Source organism: Phasianus colchicus, chromosome 1 (assembly GCF_987193195.1).
Source record: "Phasianus colchicus chromosome 1, bPhaCol1.hap1.1, whole genome shotgun sequence".
Taxonomy (NCBI): domain Eukaryota; kingdom Metazoa; phylum Chordata; class Aves; order Galliformes; family Phasianidae; genus Phasianus; species Phasianus colchicus.
In genome coordinates, this window is record NC_143436.1 from 181,440,464 (window position 1) to 181,459,613 (window position 19,150).

General features: G+C 35.1%; 1 protein-coding gene across 3 annotated transcripts in view; it reads right to left on the bottom strand.

The window, feature by feature from the left end:
* ATM (ATM serine/threonine kinase) overlaps positions 1-19,150 on the bottom strand; it is a 59,269-nt gene that overhangs the window by 30,732 nt on the left and 9,387 nt on the right. For all 3 annotated transcript variants that reach the window (XM_090133889.1, XM_031606206.2, XM_090133888.1), the window contains exons 9-29: positions 18,905-19,068; positions 17,192-17,563; positions 16,467-16,661; positions 16,026-16,121; positions 14,825-15,050; positions 13,097-13,228; positions 12,261-12,386; positions 12,050-12,139; positions 11,011-11,182; positions 9,634-9,833; positions 9,178-9,260; positions 8,915-9,070; positions 8,323-8,398; positions 8,088-8,218; positions 6,569-6,689; positions 5,006-5,182; positions 4,084-4,253; positions 3,548-3,794; positions 2,554-2,672; positions 1,468-1,594; positions 451-650 (exon numbers count right to left, since the gene is read on the bottom strand). In XM_090133889.1, coding sequence (XP_089990015.1) covers positions 451-650; positions 1,468-1,594; positions 2,554-2,672; positions 3,548-3,794; positions 4,084-4,253; positions 5,006-5,182; positions 6,569-6,689; positions 8,088-8,218; positions 8,323-8,398; positions 8,915-9,070; positions 9,178-9,260; positions 9,634-9,833; positions 11,011-11,182; positions 12,050-12,139; positions 12,261-12,386; positions 13,097-13,228; positions 14,825-15,050; positions 16,026-16,121; positions 16,467-16,661; positions 17,192-17,563; positions 18,905-19,068 — 3,380 coding nt within the window. The remainder of the gene's footprint in view (positions 1-450; positions 651-1,467; positions 1,595-2,553; positions 2,673-3,547; positions 3,795-4,083; positions 4,254-5,005; positions 5,183-6,568; positions 6,690-8,087; positions 8,219-8,322; positions 8,399-8,914; positions 9,071-9,177; positions 9,261-9,633; positions 9,834-11,010; positions 11,183-12,049; positions 12,140-12,260; positions 12,387-13,096; positions 13,229-14,824; positions 15,051-16,025; positions 16,122-16,466; positions 16,662-17,191; positions 17,564-18,904; positions 19,069-19,150) is intronic.

The following is a 19,150-nucleotide window of genomic DNA, read 5'->3' on the forward strand; positions in this document are numbered from 1 at the left end:
AAAAAGTGAAATTGAAGAAACACAAGTTGTCATTGTCTCAAGTATTACCCCATTATGAAACAGGGACGAAGAGAGGAAAAGGAGCCATACAATAATCTTCACGGGAACAACTGATTCTAAACTTAACAATTCAATCAGCTCTATAGATTCAGCTCAGGAGACACGTGGGAACCGAAACTCTCAGAAGTCGACTGATTCACTACAGCAAATGGAGTAAAGTGTATGCAGAAGAATACATAATCAAAAGGAAAAAAAATAATAATCAAAAAGGCTTTCAACTATTTGCCAGAAGTTTTACTCTTAAATTCCAAAATTGTCAAAGAAAAGCACGTAAGTCCAGGAAATTTCAATTCTTTCTATAAATGAATTAACATCTAAGAGCAATACAGACATGAAAGGTTACAAGAACAAGAAAGCACAGATACAACATAGTGTGATTATCACACTTACCTGCTGCTGATGTGGTGAATCAGGGTATAAATCACATCTCGGAGGACAAAAGCCCATGCTCCTCCTAAACCATCTTTTATTTCTTTGAGTAACAGACTAACAAAGAAGTGATAAATTATAAGAACTCTATGCTTCTTGTATATGTTGTTTGTATCTGATGCATGCTTACAAAGGGCTAGCAGAATTTTCTGGAAAGAATCCTAGAAATAAATAAAACTATGAGTAAAAAGATTATTCATAATGCCAATAGAAATATACTTTATAGCAAGAAAAAAAACTAAGTGATAGATGCACACACACACACACACACACAAAAACTAATTCCACTGGTTGGCAGTACTAATTTCTATGCTCATACATTTTAGACAAACACACTTCAGAAAGTTGTTTTCTTTATCTTATTTTTAGATTGTTTATGGATTGGCAAAGTAAGTTGAGCTTTTGCAACATATGCAGTAAAACAGTATGATCTCTGAGAAGACATTTCTGAGGAAGTATGCTAGAAGACAGGAAGATTTTTAAGATTAATTGCAAGGGATGTGTAATTTTATATACCTTCCTATCTACTATTAACAATAAAAAAAAATCAAACGTCTAAAAATATGACTATTTCATTATCATTAAGAGAAGCCAATTTTAATATTTCAATTGTATACAATAATTAGATACAACAGTCCAAAAATAATTACTCTAGAATGTTCTTCAGACATATGCCAAAGAAATAATTTGCATCTAAATAGTGTCTGGGATGCATGCATTTTCCCAACCTTCAAAATAACTCCAGTTATTACTGTATATGTACTATACAATACAATTATATTTCAACCCTAGAATTTCAGTAAGGTTATCATGTCCCTGTACTGAGGACTGCTTCCTTTTCAGAAGGAGCACAGAGAAGTTCCTAAGATTGGATTTTTCCTCAAATATACATAGTGAAAAAGTCTAGTTAAACTAAAAAGTATCCAAAAGAAGAATTTTATACTGTTAAGGAAAAATTAGACATCATGACATACTCACAGGGTTTTTAGAAAGAACTGCAATGAGACTTTTTAGTTTGCTTTTATGACAGCTGCTAATGTGGTCCAAGGTTGCCTTAATCACATAAGAAGGAAAATGAGGAGGATTAGGAACAGGATCCAATTCCCTGAGTGAGCAAACAAGAGATGTTGGGTTTTTTTTATCCAATAATCCAATCCCATGTGTTAAATGAAATAATTTTTTTGCAATGCTCCCTTATTATTTTTTGAAAGATCATACTCCTAAGAAACCAATCATTAGTCTTATTTATGGTACTTTGTAGGAAAATTTAATTGCAAGTCATGGGGTGAAGCTTCTGCATTTCTAGTTATGGGAACAATCTGCCTGAAAAAGAAGGAACTGGGAATCTTTTAAGAGTAAAAAGCCCCCACTCTGGGTGGGGGGGAAGGAAGAAAAAAAAAACAACACCACAAAAATCAAACAATTAAAGGCTCATAAAAATGAAGATATTTTTGACATTTGATTATTGCTATTAGCTAGGAATTAATTTATTTGGCATAGCTGAAGCAATTTCTTTACCAAAAGCAAGAGCAGCCACTGAAGAAGCTCCTAAGAAAAGGTCTGCTTTCACTTCTCACTGGCTACTGAATATTTAGACCTCTACAGGAAGGACATTAAAAGCTGAGTGATTTTACAGAGAGTAATATTCTACATAGTCCAAGATAGAACTGATCTAAACAAGCATTGCCATAGTTGAGACTTCATCAACATACAATGAAATTCTCTTGCCTGCTTATTCATTCTTTCAATTAACTGAAATATTACACAGGAATTCTCCTTACTGCTCTTGGGGAAATTATGCAAACAATATATCATTACAACTGAAAATAAAGTCCTTTAATTCTCAACCTTAAAGTTATCACAGAATCATAGAATTACCGAGGCTGGAAAAGACCTCCAAGATTATCCAGTCCAATCGGCCCCTATCACCTATTTTTAGTTTACTAAATCAGGTCCATCAGTACAACAACTAAACATTTCTTGAACGCAAAATGTGTGAAAGGCATATTTTAATGCACAATGTTATATGAATATGCAGCATTTTGAAAATCTGTAAGTACATACCTAACATATTTGCTGAGATGAGATCCCTCTTCTGCCTTAGTGCTAGGTGGTTCATGTAAAGTCATCAGAAGTTCAACCACAATCTCTGACAAATTATTATGAGATAAATTGTCGATTTGCTAGAGGGGAAAAGCAGTGTTTTAGTAAGAAAAAAGCAGTTAAAGTAATTAAACATTTCTTTACCACCAGAGGAAATATTTTCTTGTGTGGATTCCCTATTTGTTAAAATATCCAAGACATACAATTTATTCGAAACAACTACTGGTCAGGTCTCATTTATGACAGTCAAAAGTAGAACAGTTAGCTTTCACTCTGGATTTTACAGAATGACAGAATTGCAGGCATTGGAAGGGACTTTGAGAAATCATAGAATCACAGAATGACCTGGGCTGAAAAGGACCACAATGATGATCTAGTTTCAACTCCCTGCTATGTGCAGGGTTGCCAACCACCAGACCAGACTGCCCAGACTCCCTGCTAAAGCAGCTTCCCTACAATAGGTCACATAGGTAGGCATCCAGACAGGTCTTGAATATCTCCATAGAAGGAGACTGAACAACCTCTCTGGGCAACCTTTCTTTGGGAAAAAATAATAATAATAATAATAATAATTTTTTACTACTGGTTCTGAATACAGAGCCTGCCACTGGGGAAGAAGGATCTTCTTTCGAAGTGAAATGAAAACATTTTAAGATGAAAATATGATGTAGGTAAAGAGATGCGTAACAGATGAATTCAAGGTGAATTAGTTTTTAAATTTTAAATAAATAAATAAGTAGATAGATAGATAGATAAATAAATAAATACACTTCAAGCCCACTGAAAGATTCTACTGAATATATACTTGAAAAATTTCAAGCTTGTTTGCTTTTATCACAGCAATAATCTTCTACCTTTAGACCTGAACTATCTACATTTTTACAGAATGTATAAAAACTTATTTCAGGTCTGTTCAAAGTCATATAATTCAATTTACACATTTTAAAACAGATACCTGTTTCCCTAAGCAGTTTTCATCCTTGAGCACATCGTAGACTTTAGAAGCTGTTTCTCTTTGCTCTGCTATTTCCCTCTGACCGTGGCTTTCATAGGCAAAATGTGGGAGGATATTCACAAGTATCTTTGGAAAACAGTCTGCCAGAACTTGCCTCCAGTCTTTTCCAATCTTGCTACCAAGTGATTTCACATCTTCAAACTGACTTCTAATCACCAGGTGTGGAACCAAAACTTTATAACAAGACCTACATGCAACAAATACATTTTCAAAATCTCTTTGAAAGTACACTTTTGAAAAAACCTCAAGCACAATATAGCAACTATCATTCCTCTACTGGATCCCTCTATAATTAAACTTGTAATAAATGTCTCACTACTGCTATCAAAAAATCTCTGCAGTATAACTATAGCATTCAATACTATACATACTATACAAGCTGTTAGTATCTTTTCCAACAATAAATGTAACTACATTTAGAAATACAAAATCCTCTGTCATAATCTAGATAAACTGCTTTTGTATAGAAAATGTACCTGTAAAATTCCTCAAGACCAGTATAGTTCAGAAGAACATAAGGAAAGGCAGACAGGCTATATCCTTTGTCCTTTATTTTCAGCCACTCCACCACCAAATAGTCTAAGTGAGATGTCATGAAGTCTTCTATATTCTTATAGCCAAAAATGTCAGATACTTTCTTCAAAACCTGTGCATTAAATAAGATTATAAAGTAGAATGCAGAGTGCCTGATATTATGGCATTCTGAAAGCATTACACTCCATGTTCTTCCCCTGCTTCTGAATGCATATTTGTGCAACTCGGTCCCTATTCAGCATAAGCTATTTTTACTTTCTTTTTTTTTTTTTTTTTTATTGCTGCATCTCTGAAGGAGGCAATAAGGAACTGCATCTACACTGTGAGAAGTAGTACGCAAAAAATGGACAAAGCAGTATCCATTATGTTGGATAAAGACTGCACACAGAAGTGGTAATAAGTAGGAAAGATGGGATAAAAAGGAGAGAACAGATACACACACACAAAAAAAACAACCAGAGTGATAAACTGCAGTAGAAATACAGTACAGTATTTCAGTACACCTTTGTGACAGCAACACGAGAATTCACCAACACACAAACCTTCTTCTAATACAGTGCATTTTCTTTACGTATTTTCCATTTTGGAAAACTCACTTTACTTTCACTGGGTAGAAAGATTTGCTTAAATGGGTACTAAAATCTTTAATCTACAAAAATCTACTTGTATTTCAGATCTGTGCTTCTAAGGTGGATCACTATATAGATCATTAGATATAATTACAAATTTCTTCAGATTTATCACGTTAGTCATACACTGCATTAGAAAATTTAACAACTTCCAACACTAACAAAAGCATTCTATATCATTACAATACTGCTTTGTAATTTGCAAACTATATACAAAACAAAATTTTTTACTTGCCTTTTTCACAAGGTGAGGTTCTAATCCATTCTCTTTCACAGACTGGCAAATAGCAAACAAAGCTTGCTTTTCACATACAGGACTGCAGCACAGAACCATGGTTATAAGCATCAGCAAAACTGCTTTCCTATTACATTGTTTGTCCAAAACATCTTCAGGACTTGCATCGCCACTGAACTTCAAATAAGAAATAATCATGAAATTATAAAAATGTTGTTAAAGAAATCTCCAAATTAATAAATGAGGATAAATAACTTAAAATGAAGGGCAATGACATAAATGCTTCTGAAAATCTTGCCTTGGTAGCTTAAGAATTACTTTCCCCACCTGCCTGCTGCACTCCTCAACCAGTAGTTTCTGTCTCCAGCATCTCAGCACACATGCTTGTACTTCATATACTTCAGTTCATATTTAAACATCAGCAATTCAAAATAAGGCAACATACTTTACAGAGAAAAGACTGAAGCATTAAATCTCCTTTTGCTTATCTGCAAAATTTACTGCCCCCAAAACAGACACTGCAGCAGGAGTATCCTTGCCTTTTTTTTTTTTTTAATAATTTCTTTAAAAATAACATGCATATTACCATGCAAGAAAAAACACAAACAACCGATGCATGCTGGAACTGTTCTGTCATTCAAACACAGTTCTTCATTCCTAATGCAAAGTGTTGACAAGTGACACACATTGAATAAAAGCAACACATGAAACAGCAAGTAAAGGACAAGAGATAATGAGAGATGACAGCAAGCTGAGGTGACAGCAGGATGTTAAGGCAACAGAGAAATCAGATGAAACAACGACAGGTTGGAGCAATGGAGAGCAATGGTGGTGAGAGTACAAAGAGGTTAAATGAGATGACAGAGGGATAAAGCCTCCACAGCAAGTCCAAGATGTAGGACAGCAAACCAAGCCAACAGAGAAAGAAAGCACAATCAAGGGATAACATGCAGAAAGGTGACAGAGCAACAGACAAAAACAATATGGAAAATGTAGATGGTTTGGCATGATAGCAGGGATGAGAGAAAAGTAAAAGACACTAATAATAAAAATAATAGTTAATGGAATTCCACAGTTACAAACACCACTGTATTTCCAGTTTCTACAATTGAATTTTCTTCTGAATATTTTATTTTTTTAGGCAAATTTTCATTTTTCTAGTACCACTGAAAACGTGATCTTACTGAAATCTACAGGTTTTTTTTATATTACTTAACTATACAATTTGAATTTACTTTGCCTCCTATTCACTATTTGTGTTGTCTAAAATATTATGGCTCCCTTTCTCTTTGATTCTTAAGTGTTACAGTAGTGAAAACTGCAACAACAAATAGTATTATAGAGTCTGGAACATAGACTGAATGAGTCTAGAAACTTCTCATGTGGGCTAAACAGCAACTGCCTGTATGCATAAACGACTTCTTGTCTACCACCATTTCATCATCTCAGATTATCAAACATCTGGAAGAATTAATATTCTCAGAAAACAAAACACACCTATTTCAGAAACTAGCTTATTCATAACCTGAAAATTTGGCAAAACTAATGACTAGGTCTCGTTACCGGATTTCCCATTCCTTCCTGAACTCTGAGATATACATTCTCAAAAGCCTTTTGCTGGAGCTCCAAGGGAAGAGGTTTTGACAATCCAGAAGAATCTCTGTGTTTCACATCTTGAAACAAACTTAAAAAAATTAAAAAAAAAAAAAAAAAAAAGATTAGCATAACATTTCATTTAGTTTATTCACAGCATGTAATGCATAATTAGATTTTGCTTTTCTGAATGCTCTAATATTTTTCTTAACTTTCTTATACATCAGCCCTTCCACTCTATCCCTCAAACATTATCAGTAGCAGTAAGAACACCTGCTGGGCCTAAATGGTAGTGAAAAGCTTGAAAAGCAAGTTTCCTAGTGTCAGTCAATGAAGGAATCCAAACTTCACTTGCCTGCCACAATGGAACACCCCACATCATGAAGTATGTTGGAACTACATTTACTAAACAGATAGATATGTATAAAGAGATTCTCAAATAATTCTTAAATTCTCACTTCCATTTGCAACAAAAATTGCAACACAACAGTGGATTGGACCAAAAGGAATTCTAACCACTTCTAAACAAACAAGCACAGATACTTAAGGAAGACTACCACATACTTGGCTTAAACATATAATTCCACTGAATATATGGTAATATTTGACCACAGGGGGTCTATCTGGAGATGTTCAAGGCCAGATTGGATGGGGCCCTGGGCAGCCTGGTCTAGCATTAGGTGGGATGGTTGGTGGCCCTGCATGTGGCAGGGGGGTTGGAGATTCATGATCCTTGAGGTCCCTTCCAACCCTGGCAATTCTGTGATTCTGTGATTCTATGAGTTAGAGACTGTATTTAGTATCCCTCAACTATTTCCTGTTTCATGACTTTTTGAACCCCTGTAAACTTCTGGCATCCAGACATATTTGGGATAGCTGAATGTTGCACGAAGATGTAAAACCATACATTCTCAGAATTTTGAATGTGTTAGCTCTACTTGATGTCCTCTCCTCTTTAAACTGAAAAAGACTGCCGAATTTAATTTTGTTCCACTTCTGTAGTTTTGTAATACCTCCAATCCAACTCTTCTGGGGCAGAAGCCTTCCAATTTGTACAGTGAACAGATGTATGTAAAGTATTTCTTACTTCTGAACATTCCTTCTATACTCCATTATTTTTGAGATGTGGAGAAAAAGCTGTACATGGTATTCAAAATACAAGACCCTCTGAAGTAATTTTTATGCAAAAGAATGTAATCTATTTATAAACTATTTCATATTTGAGTTTTGCAAAATAAATCCAGAGTAAAATTTACAATTATATACACATCTATCTATCTATATATGTATATATATTTGTGCATATATATACACACACTGGCAACAGAGACAACATTTGAACACCTTAAAGTAACTTGGTAGGCTTCTATTTCCCTCAAGATCAAAGCCCCAGGACTACTGAAAACAGCAACTATACAGTAGCAGAAGTAAGATCCAGTTAAGTGAAATTCACTGTTATAAACAACAACAACAAAGTCTACATTATCACCTGGTAATTGACTTTGCAGCAAGAATAGAAACTTGATGGTGACTATCTGCGAGAAAATGTGGGAAAACCTCACTCACAGGAAGATCTTCATTTTTTACATTAAGGATAGCCCACTTTGAATAAGGATCAGCCTGAAGAAAATACACAGAATATTTAAAACATATGGAAGTCTTACAATGAAATGTACACTGATACATGCAAAAAAATTACAATATTTCAGTAAAACTGGGATTACCTCAAGCAGGGCTTTCATGCAGTTTAAAAGTGCCACTCTTACTGGTGCCGTGCATCTCTTTCCTTGAGCTAACTTCCTAAAATGGGAAAGATTTGAATAACTGAAAAAGCTGCCAATAATTTTTAGTAAAAGTCTAACAAGTTTCTTTCTGCTGCCAGTAGTTCACTACTTCATGCTCAATAGTTATTTTGGCAGAATTTTATGATTTTATTGGTAATCTACAATTATGAATGATACTCATTTATGGTTGTTGAAGGTATCACTTGTTTTAGCTATTCATCCAATTTAGATGTGGCACTTAGGGACATGGTCCAGTGGGCATGACTGTGATGGGTTGATGATTGTACTGGATGATCTTAGAGGTCTTTTCCAACCTTAGTGATTCTGTGAATTCAGAGCACATTCTTTGTTAAATACAACTGTCCTAAAGATTATAAGACTTTTAAATACAAATGATGCAGAAATTACGAAAAGTTAGACTCTGGATAAACAAAATGCATGTGGATTCACAGGATACCAACAGCAAGATACACAACAGCACTACAAAAATGTTACCCCCAGCAGACTTCTACATTAAATAGATAAAACATACCAAAAGGCTCCAACAACTGTCAAAAATTGCCCTTGTGCAATCCTTGTCTCTTCACTATGTGCATTGGACTGGGCCAAACTTACTGCTATAGGTAGCAAATTATTTAGAATTTCTTTGCAAACATCTTGGTCTCGGCGGTACAGAGAACATACATCACTGTGAAAGTAAGAAAACAGAAAAACTTGAACCACTCAACAGCCCCCAAATCCTCTAGTTATTGAACTACAATGACTCTAATACATGCTAAACAGTTTCTCTCTTACGAAAGAGGTGTAAGAAGCTTAAGAACTTCATCTACAGGCAGGAGGTTTTCTTCAACAGGGAGCTCCTTCAAGAGCAACAGGTACTGGGGAACAAAAAAAAAAGGAAAAGGAATTAGATAAAAAACAAAAACTATTACACACTTCTAGTAATTTTTATACAAAATCCTGGAGTAAGGATAAGTAATGTCAGCTCTTACATGCTAGAATCTGATCATCATTATCTATTTAACAAGTAATTAAATATAAACATCTTGCTTTTGTCATTATCAACTTTTAATTTTCTAGCTTACAACAAATTCTAACTGCTCTTTCCCCCATACCAGCAAACTTCAAAACATTAGAAGACAACATTTTAAGCTCTTCTCAGGCAACTGAAGACAACAGAAAGGCCATCAAGAATATACAACTTAAAAAGCAGTACAAGAGCAGAAGTTCTATAAAAAATCTTACACTCACCATGTGCAGATGCAATGGCTTAGCACTATCAAAGATGCTGCCATCAATGAGCATTAACAGCTTCCTTTGTATATCAGAGGCTCGGAAGCTCACTGTCTGAATTTGGACAGTAGTTGCACAAATACATAAGAATTTCAAAATTTCAAGGTGAAGTAAATCCTGCTTTGTCAACTGTTCTTCAGCTAATGGGCTCACAGCACCTGAAAAGGAGACATGCATGTAAGAAATGCCTCTACAAGGTTAATAAAATGACTTAATAAAATTGTATATCTTTATGAAACTAATTTGAGTTCTCCAATACACAGAGTACCAGCAACCTTTAAGTTTTCTTTGTTATTGAGCAGATGACTGCATCAGTAACTAGTTTCTTGAATGTTTCCTAACTCTAAGCTCCCCCCTATAAATCAGAGGCTTTCAATGTTATGTGACCATACATGTGGCTGATTTTCCAATCAACACTACAAAGAACACAGCAGAACCATCTGCAGCTGTGTATTGTGTTATTAGCCATTATTTAGGATATATTTTAAACCACAGACTCAAAACTTCCCTAACACTGAAATTATGACAACTGCCACTGTATTAATAATCTGCATCTGAATTTATATTATAACCTAAAAGAAATGGCTACAAATATCATTTTTCTGTAGAAAATGCAGAGTTTTAACTTTCTGCAAACCCAAGCTCTTCAAAACAATTTATTGAATTTCTGGAAAAGATATTTCTAAAGCCACGATGGGAAAGAGACACCAGCTCTTTGTGGAAGTAATGTAACATCACAATTTCCTTCTTCTTCAATAATAAAACAGAAAACATAGTTCTGATTAGAAACTAAGATATGTATAATTTTAATACAAAATTAAAACAGAAGAGAATAATTGCTTTATTAAAAGAAATAAACACCTGCCAAGAGGACACACAAACTCATCCTCTTCCTCCTACAGGTCCAGAAGTGCAAGAAAGCTGATCTTGCCAAGAATTACTGATCAGGAAAAGGAGAGAAGTGAAATAGGACTACTTTTGAAGAAAATGAAGCACAATCTAGTGACAGAGAGAGGTAGTGCTTTCTGTTTTCTTCTTTTCCAAAACAACTGTCTGACGTCAGACAAGTTAACAAGTTTCCTATATCTTACTGCTGATCAAAATATAAAATAAACTTTTCCTTTCCTGATGACCTAAAATACCTTCTTAATATATTTACAACACTAAAGAAGTAAAAAGTAATTACTGTTTAGAAAGTCTCTGGTTCAACTACAACCTGACTTAAAATTTGACAATTACTGTCACTGAAGGAAAGAATAACTTGCCAAAACAAGGGTAGGGGTGAGGAGTTTCCTACATTTTTTTCCAACTTTTTTGGACACAGAGAAAGCTTACCTGTTACATTTTGCATCTCACCAGACTCATTTGTATCACTGATGTCAGTCACTGAATGATCATCAAATAGATCATCAGATACCTGGTTATCTGCTTCCATTATACTCTCCTCAGCGTCATTCCCCACTAGGTCCACTTCTCCTAATTCACTTGGTTTTCCAGTAAAAGTCATCTGAAAAAATATCACATTGTTTTAAAGCTGGCTTTTAATGACACGACATGGGCATAAAGTAATGAAAGACAATTTCCCAGTTAATTCAAACAGATGAAGAAAAAAAAGGGATACAGTGAAGTGAAGAATTTCACGCCTTGTGGTAAATCTGTCTTATAGCATATTAGATGTTTGATTTGAACTACTCTCTTTAGGACACAAGCTTTCTGACACAAAAGCTCATCTTTGTGCTTTGGATGGCGCCAGTGACAGCAAGTATTTGAAAAAGAATCCTACAGAACACGCACAAACTTCCCACCATACCTCATAATTACACAGAAAGGAAGGCAGAGGACCTTTCTGAAAACACAAAAATTACTACTTCCTCTACTAGATGAAAGTTAAAAGAAGATTCTCAGCTCCCCCTCACCTGAAAAACAAAGCATTTTCCCTACTTCAACCTGACTACAATGCTATTCACCTAAAACAGAAATTTCAAGAGGTGTACTAAATGCAGTGATGCACCACTCTGTCACTTTTGTCAGTGAGAAAGGAGAGTGAAAATTAAAAGACATAAGTATCTTCAATAAAAACACCTTCATAGTGTTTTAAGGCACATAAATACATGAAACTATAAAATAAAAAGAAGCTTTTAAAATTCGAACTTACATTAAAGGTAAATGCCATGTGTTACAGTAAATTGTGTTTAAAATACACAAATGCTAAATAAAAATGTTTCCAATTAGAAATCTCCATAGAACTCAATGTATTTTAGTTTGTTTTTCCAACAATTAGTATCTCATTTTCTTTGCCTCCAAATTACTACTCTGCAACAGATATTCCTCTCATAGAAGTGCACACATTTAAAAACACAGAGAATGTACTTACCAGACTTTTGCAAGTATCTAGAAGATCATTAATAAATTTTGATGTTAACAAACGCAGGAATAAATTAGACACCATCTTATTAGCACTGTTCTGTAAGAAAATAAGATGTATAAGTAGGTTAATTCTGTTTTTTCAAGTACCATACATGTGATATCCAACTTTTTGATCTCATGAATGAAGAAAGAAGCACACATTACTTTATGAGCTTTACCTTGGTACAATTGCATAAACACCTTGTACACTGCATTATCAAAGTTCTCAGCGAGCTGATCTGGGTGTCTTCATTTAGTTTTTTGCTCGAATTAGAAATGCTTTCTCCAACGTAATGAATGAGGGACTAGTAAAAATACAGCAATTAAAATACATCAGTTAAATTCCTTTATATGTTGGCAGATACACAGCATACACATAAGGATGAAAAGGATGTGATTCATGATTCTTGTGCATCGTTCTTACAGCTTTGGTACTTAGAGCCTGCATTAGCTGAGTATGGGAACATTTTTTGCTCTTTTCATTTTAACTACGTTTCACTCATTCTGCTACAGAAATGACAAAAAGATGGCACAAACCTGTCTGAAACATTCAGCACAGAAGAAAATTATCTCTTCATAACATAAAGTTCTAGATTTTCATATTTGACAAACCACCAGATAATAACAAAAACAATAAACCATTAAGTGATCTTAAAAATACCCCTGCATAAGAGACCTATAAAAAAAATGATTTTTTATCCTAAACAATCCTTTGTCTGCATGACCACAATTATTTTACCTTTTTAAAGGGGATTATAGAGAAAGGTATCAAGACTCAGAATTCTTTCCACTGTAAAATGGATATATTGATATATTAACAGAAGTTAATTGACTGCTCATTTTAAGCAGTGGTAACATATTTAAACTTTTCTCAAATGCTTTTTTTATTTTTTATTTTTTAAGCAGAATTGAGGGGAAATACCAAGTGTGTTGACATGGACAGAACTTTTAAAATGATTTCATACTTAATGTTTTTTTTCACTTTAAGTTGCTCCCAAACAGAGTTTCTGCTTACCTTAGCTTTTTGAAACAACTCTGATTTGCATGCATCCTCTTCTGTCAATACACCAGTGTAGCAATAGCAGCCAAGAACACCAATCAGGAGACTGACACATCTGACAAGGTGTTCCACAGCAACAAGCTTAGACTAAATCAAATACACAGTGTAAGTACCAGTGGTTCAACACAAAACATTTCAAATAAAACACAGAATTCTTTATTCTCTTTTTAACACTTATATATATATCTCATGCATAAATACTTGACCAAAATTAACAAAGCTTTGCATACTAGTGTTTGGCCTCTTGCAGTTGCCTCATCTCCACAGCAAGTCCTTTTGGCCATGTTAATATTCTCTGCATGTCCCTTGGCCCTTATGCTTCTCTACTTCACAGTTATAATTCTCCCACTCCTTTATGTTCCATAATAATAATGCTTTCATCACTCACGTGTTCTGCTTAGCTGTTTTACCTTTTACTGGAATAACAACAGCCTAGTCAGAAACTGCAACGCATTCCTACCACTGGCTCTTACTATCTTAGTAACTTCTTAGCACCTACCCTGTCAACAAATAAATGTCACAGAGGGTTGTGTATGCATGCAAGCCTACTGGAAAAATATTCTGGAGAACTATTTTACTTATCTAAATTATTTGAATCAAAGGAGGAGAAACAACAAACAAATATTTTTAATTGCTCTGGAACAGAAACCTAAGAGGATTGATATCACATTCTTGAAAAGCAGGTATCTAAAAAAGATGGGTAAATGCATGTGTACACACCACTTTTACGCATGCAAACCAAAGAATAAGTTCTCCAGTCCAGTCTCCTGCTCACAGCAGGTCAGAGTTGAGGCCAGACCAGGCTGCTCATGGCTTCACCCAATCAGGGCTTGAAAAACTCCAAGGATAGAGACTACTCAAACTCTCTAGGCATGTTGTGCCCTGCTTCACTGTCCTTATGCAGGTAACATTTTCCACGTATCCAGCATGAACTTCTTTCAGTTTACACCTGCAGTGCATCACTGTGAAGAGTCTGGCTGTGTCTTCTAGATAACATCATAGGCATTGCCAGGCTTCCTCAAAACCTGTTAAGTGCCTCCAGAGCCACCTCTGCCCCAGGCTGAACAAGTCCAGCTCCCTCTTCATCTCCTCAGAAGTCAAGTGTCCTTGATCACCTCAGCAACCTCTACTGAACAAACCAAGTATCTGTCTTGTTCCAGGAGGCCCCAAACTGGGTGTAGAATTCCAAACACAGTCTGAGGGCACCGAGTAGAGGAGGATAACCAGTTGCCTTATGTGCTCTTGTTAACTTAGCCTGTATTTGCAGCCTTCTGTTCAAGTACACTTTTACACTGCTGCTTTTTTTCTTTTTTCTTTTTTTTTTTTTCAAAATCTATTTGAGACCTCTATGACTCAAGCTATATTGGCAGATAGGGGGCATGGAGGCATCATAGGGGCAGAGAAGTTGAAGCAAATGTTTTGAAACACTTCAAAGAACAGGCTAACAATGATTAATGTAGCAACTTTACGCACACTTCCCCTACATACTTATGGAAACCATGGATATTTTGCCAATGATGTAAAGACAAAAAAAATTCTCCATTTCCTAGTACTGAAAATAGCTTTAAAATCCTCGCAGTTCATATTTAGCAGCAAAATGAGTGAAAATCTATTTACTTTTCCTTGAAAACATAATGTTTGACAGCTCTACTATAAGGATGTAACAGTTATGCTCTAACTTACCTTAGGAGCATAGCTACTTAAAAGCTTTTCTGACATTGCTAAAAGACAGCACTCCAGTGTTTCCCTAAGACTTTGGTTGATGACAAGTCTTGAACCAGTCACATTTTTATCTCCAACATTTACTGCAAAGTTAGTGAAAATGTCCATTTCATCAAATGTTGTCTGCAGATACAGCTCTTCAACATCCAAAAAACTGTTTTCTTCTTTTGCCTGTAAGTGCTGCACACTTGAAGAGGAGACACTGGTTTTACTTTAGCAGCCAGAATATGACATACAAGCCTTTAAACTATTAATTAAACGCAAGAAATAAACAAAAACAAAATAAAATACTTGAACATCTTGCATTCCCTAACTCTCTTAATCTTTAATTTCTGAGATGACTTTCACTGTGGAACAGATACAACTTTATTTCTGCCTGAAGAAACCATAATGGAAAACAATGTTTGAACACATGCTATAAGTTCTACTACAGTTCATATACCAGCATCTGTTTATGTCAAGGTGGCTGATGTCAACCTACTGTAAATAACTGCAACACACATTCATAAAAAACCCTGAAAATAACAGTTTTAAATTCTATACATAAAAGTCTTCCCTTTCATTACAACTTATATACACTTTAATTTCATTAAAAAAAAACGGGATACAGTCCAGGAACTTTAATCTATCAGTGAAAGATGTTAACAGCCTTCACAAAATGACTCCAAAAAACTCAAGGAGCTTGTGACTGAGGCCATATATGTAGATGGAGTAGTGCAAGGACATGTGGGAAGTAATCACCTAACCTTTACAGATTTTCTGATCATGAAAATTCCTAAGATATATGTCTTCCTTTAGAATGGAAGGTTATATATATTCATGATTGTTAACATATTTTTATAAAGTTAAAGATTATTTGAAAAAATATAGTATTAATGAGTTAAAAATACTTAATGGAGTTATGTGTAAAGAACCAAATATCTAGCTGTATTGGTGAAGAGAGAAATTTTTCCTTGTAAGATATTTTGCACAGTACCTGAAGCTTTGACTTTGTTGGCAAGAGATTATTTCAACATCTGCTTACAGCATCTTAATAAACTCAAAAGCTTTATTACAATTTATAAATACGTTATGCAGAAAGACAAAATAACTCAAGGAACTAATGCATTTTTCATTGCCTCTGCTTGCTTAAGTATTTACAGTGATTGATTTAAAAACATACCATTTAGCATCATTTTGGAAAAATGTCATGGCAGCTCTACTGTTCTTCATTGTAAGGCTCACAAGAATTTTTTGTAATGTAAGATGAGGGAAATCACTGACAAAAAAAAAGAAAAGAAAAGAAAGTTTTGCATTTTTATCAAATCAGACATGTTCTTGCATTCCTGATGTTCCGCACAAACATTAACCAGATTCACTGCATAACTTCAAAGAAGCTTAAGCTTTCACTTAAAATTTCTAACACATACTTTGTGCATCTGCTGCACTATGGACAGATGACTGTATTATGTCCCTGAGATGATATCCTCCAGCAAGCATAAAAACCCCTCAAACTCTACTACTGCATTACCTTCACACAATTCTGTAAATCCACTTTTCCCTGGACACTCTTCTGCATTAGAAAATGAACTTAAAACACACAAGTATGCCACAAAGGCTTTACCTGCAGAGCACAGGAGGAAACTCTGAACATTCTTCCATTTCTTCCTCCAAATTGCAAGGAAGTACCCATTTCATTATTGCATCCTTTAAGACAGAATCCAAATTTCTTTCACAGTTATTCTGTTCCAATCCTACATCCAAATTTTCTGGCACTGAATAAGCAGACATCACTAATGCTAAGCAACATACTGCAGAACTGCAACAGAAAAAGAATGTGGCATTTTTAGAAAAAAAACAAGATGGTATTTGTTGATTAGCACACTAGAGAAAAGTCAGTATTTCTGCATGTCTGGGGAGTATCAAGTGCACAACTTAATAAGCATGCATACTAGAAAACTCCTTTATTACAAGCTGCATTTTCAAAAATCATGTTTTCATGTTACAAATATATTTTAAAGACTGTTTCAGGACAATGATTTCAGAATCCAAATATATTTAGAAGAAAAGATACTTTTTAATTTAAAAAAAAAACAACCACATTTCTTCCAATCAGATTTTATATTTTTAGTCAGATTTAATATTTGAAAATGCTTGGCTCCCCTGTTCCACCTCTGCTTTTACACTTATGCATGTATTTATACCAGTTTCAAATGCTTAAAACACCAATGTAGATAGTTCTCAACAACAATTGCAGCCACAACAACATTTTGAATAATTAAGTGATTTTGGTTATATAGTAAAAAGCAATGTGAATCAGACACAAAATATTATTGCTTCTCATTTTACCTTGAAGGCTTGCATGCAGGCCCTGAAAATATCTTCCAGAGTTCTTTATCTGTCACAACAAGATTCCCTTGAATCATAGCTCCAAGTAATCCAAAGATCTCCGTTTCAATTTGCTGAAAACTTATACTACGAATAGTAAGAGACCAAATCTTTGACCATGTCTTCTGGAGCTCTAACTTGTGGGTGCTCTTCAAATCAGTTTTTTGATTTTGGCACAAAGCTACCTCTGTAAGACACTTCAGCACATAGGGAGTCCTTTCTCCTCGTCGTTGATGAGGCAGTAACTGGTGCAGGATATTGAGCAGCGGAGGTAGCTCACGATTAGGAAAACTCATGGGATATTTTGATAGTAATCGAGCTGTAATCTGTAACCTTGAAAACACAATGTGAGCATGTAGTATGAAACATGAAAATTTGTGTCTTCAAAAGTAAATGAATAATGCATTCTTTGATTGTCATTCCACACTTACATTTTCCAGCACTTCTACGGCTTTCACTTTTAATGTCTGCCTGTCTAGCCTTCCTATCAATAAAAGTTTCTTACAAGCTGACTTCACTGGTTTCTGACCATGAGGTAGGAACATTTCAGCCAAGAACATTACTTTTGCCCTTCTGTTGGACTAGCCTGTCAAACACTCTGATCGAGGAAGTGACTTCAAGGGTGAAACTACATAAAAAAGAGATCCTGATAAGGAAAGTAAAATTCGTCAAATGAACAAAATCTTAAGCTGGAATGGTAAATTTTGGAAGAGCTTTGCTCACAGCAATGAATGCAACTTTACAGTACTCAACAGTATTTCTTGGAGACTGCTACCTCTCTACTCAGAATGCCATGCTAACCTTCAGTCAAATCCTAAACAGTCACTTTGTCTCAACACTGAGCAATAAATAATGCACACCCAGCACTTCGGCTCAGTGCCCAATTCACAAGCAGCTACACTGTTCTAATATCTTGTACAACAATTTCCAAGAAAAGACAAAAAGACAGGGAGGAACAGTAATAGCAAAACCATTCAGTGTAATCTATTGAATATAAAAAAAAATCAACTTTCTTTAGCTTAGGACTACAGTTGTTAAGTTCTGGAAAAACTCAGCCATTGTCTTTTAACAACCTCCAGACTTCCTCCTATGTTCTCTGCTACAGCTTCCTTCTCCCATTGGCAGCCAACAGAGGAATATATGAACCTCCACCTCCATTTCAGATGCCTCTCGTGTCAACCATAATTCCTCTTTACTGGTGTCCAAGCTAAGAAACCAGGAATTGCACTTTAAGAGTTTTTAGGCAAGGTATTAAGGCAAACTGTATAAACTAGCTTAGAAGAGCCAAACTGTTCATGGTTGCTGTTCAATTACGCAGTCACCTTAAGGCAGTAAATCTCAACTTCATTCCCTAATTCTCATGGGCTGTATGACACATACAACATTTACTTGAAGACTGGCACAAAAGATAGGTAAAAAAAATGAGGCAATAATACTTTATACACTGTAACGCAATTTAACAGACCTCATTTGTAATTTCTTAGAAAACCAAAGATACTAAGTTTTTAAAGCTAGACTACCAAAATCACTACTCCATTACTTTCCAAATGCTGTGAGAATCAAAGTTTACTGTACGTGCAGACAACTAATCTGAAAGCACAGAATATCCAGGAAAATAATGCAATTTATTCAGATGTTTGTAGTGGTATTTACTTCACATAAAGATGTTATTACCAAGGTACGACATGAAAATCCTTCTGTGATCTTTGCAGGTTGTCTCGAATTACCTCCCAGCCGAGCTCAATCCTCCTGCGCTTGCTTGGTAGTGCATCACCACCTGACTGTGTAATGGTGTACGACTGGGTAATTTCCAGAACTTTGGTATCCTCTGTAAACACCTTTATGAAGAGCAATTAAGAAGTACACAAATTAAAGAAGGTATTTATAGGAAAACTGAAATGTCAAATTGAACCAGTCCTT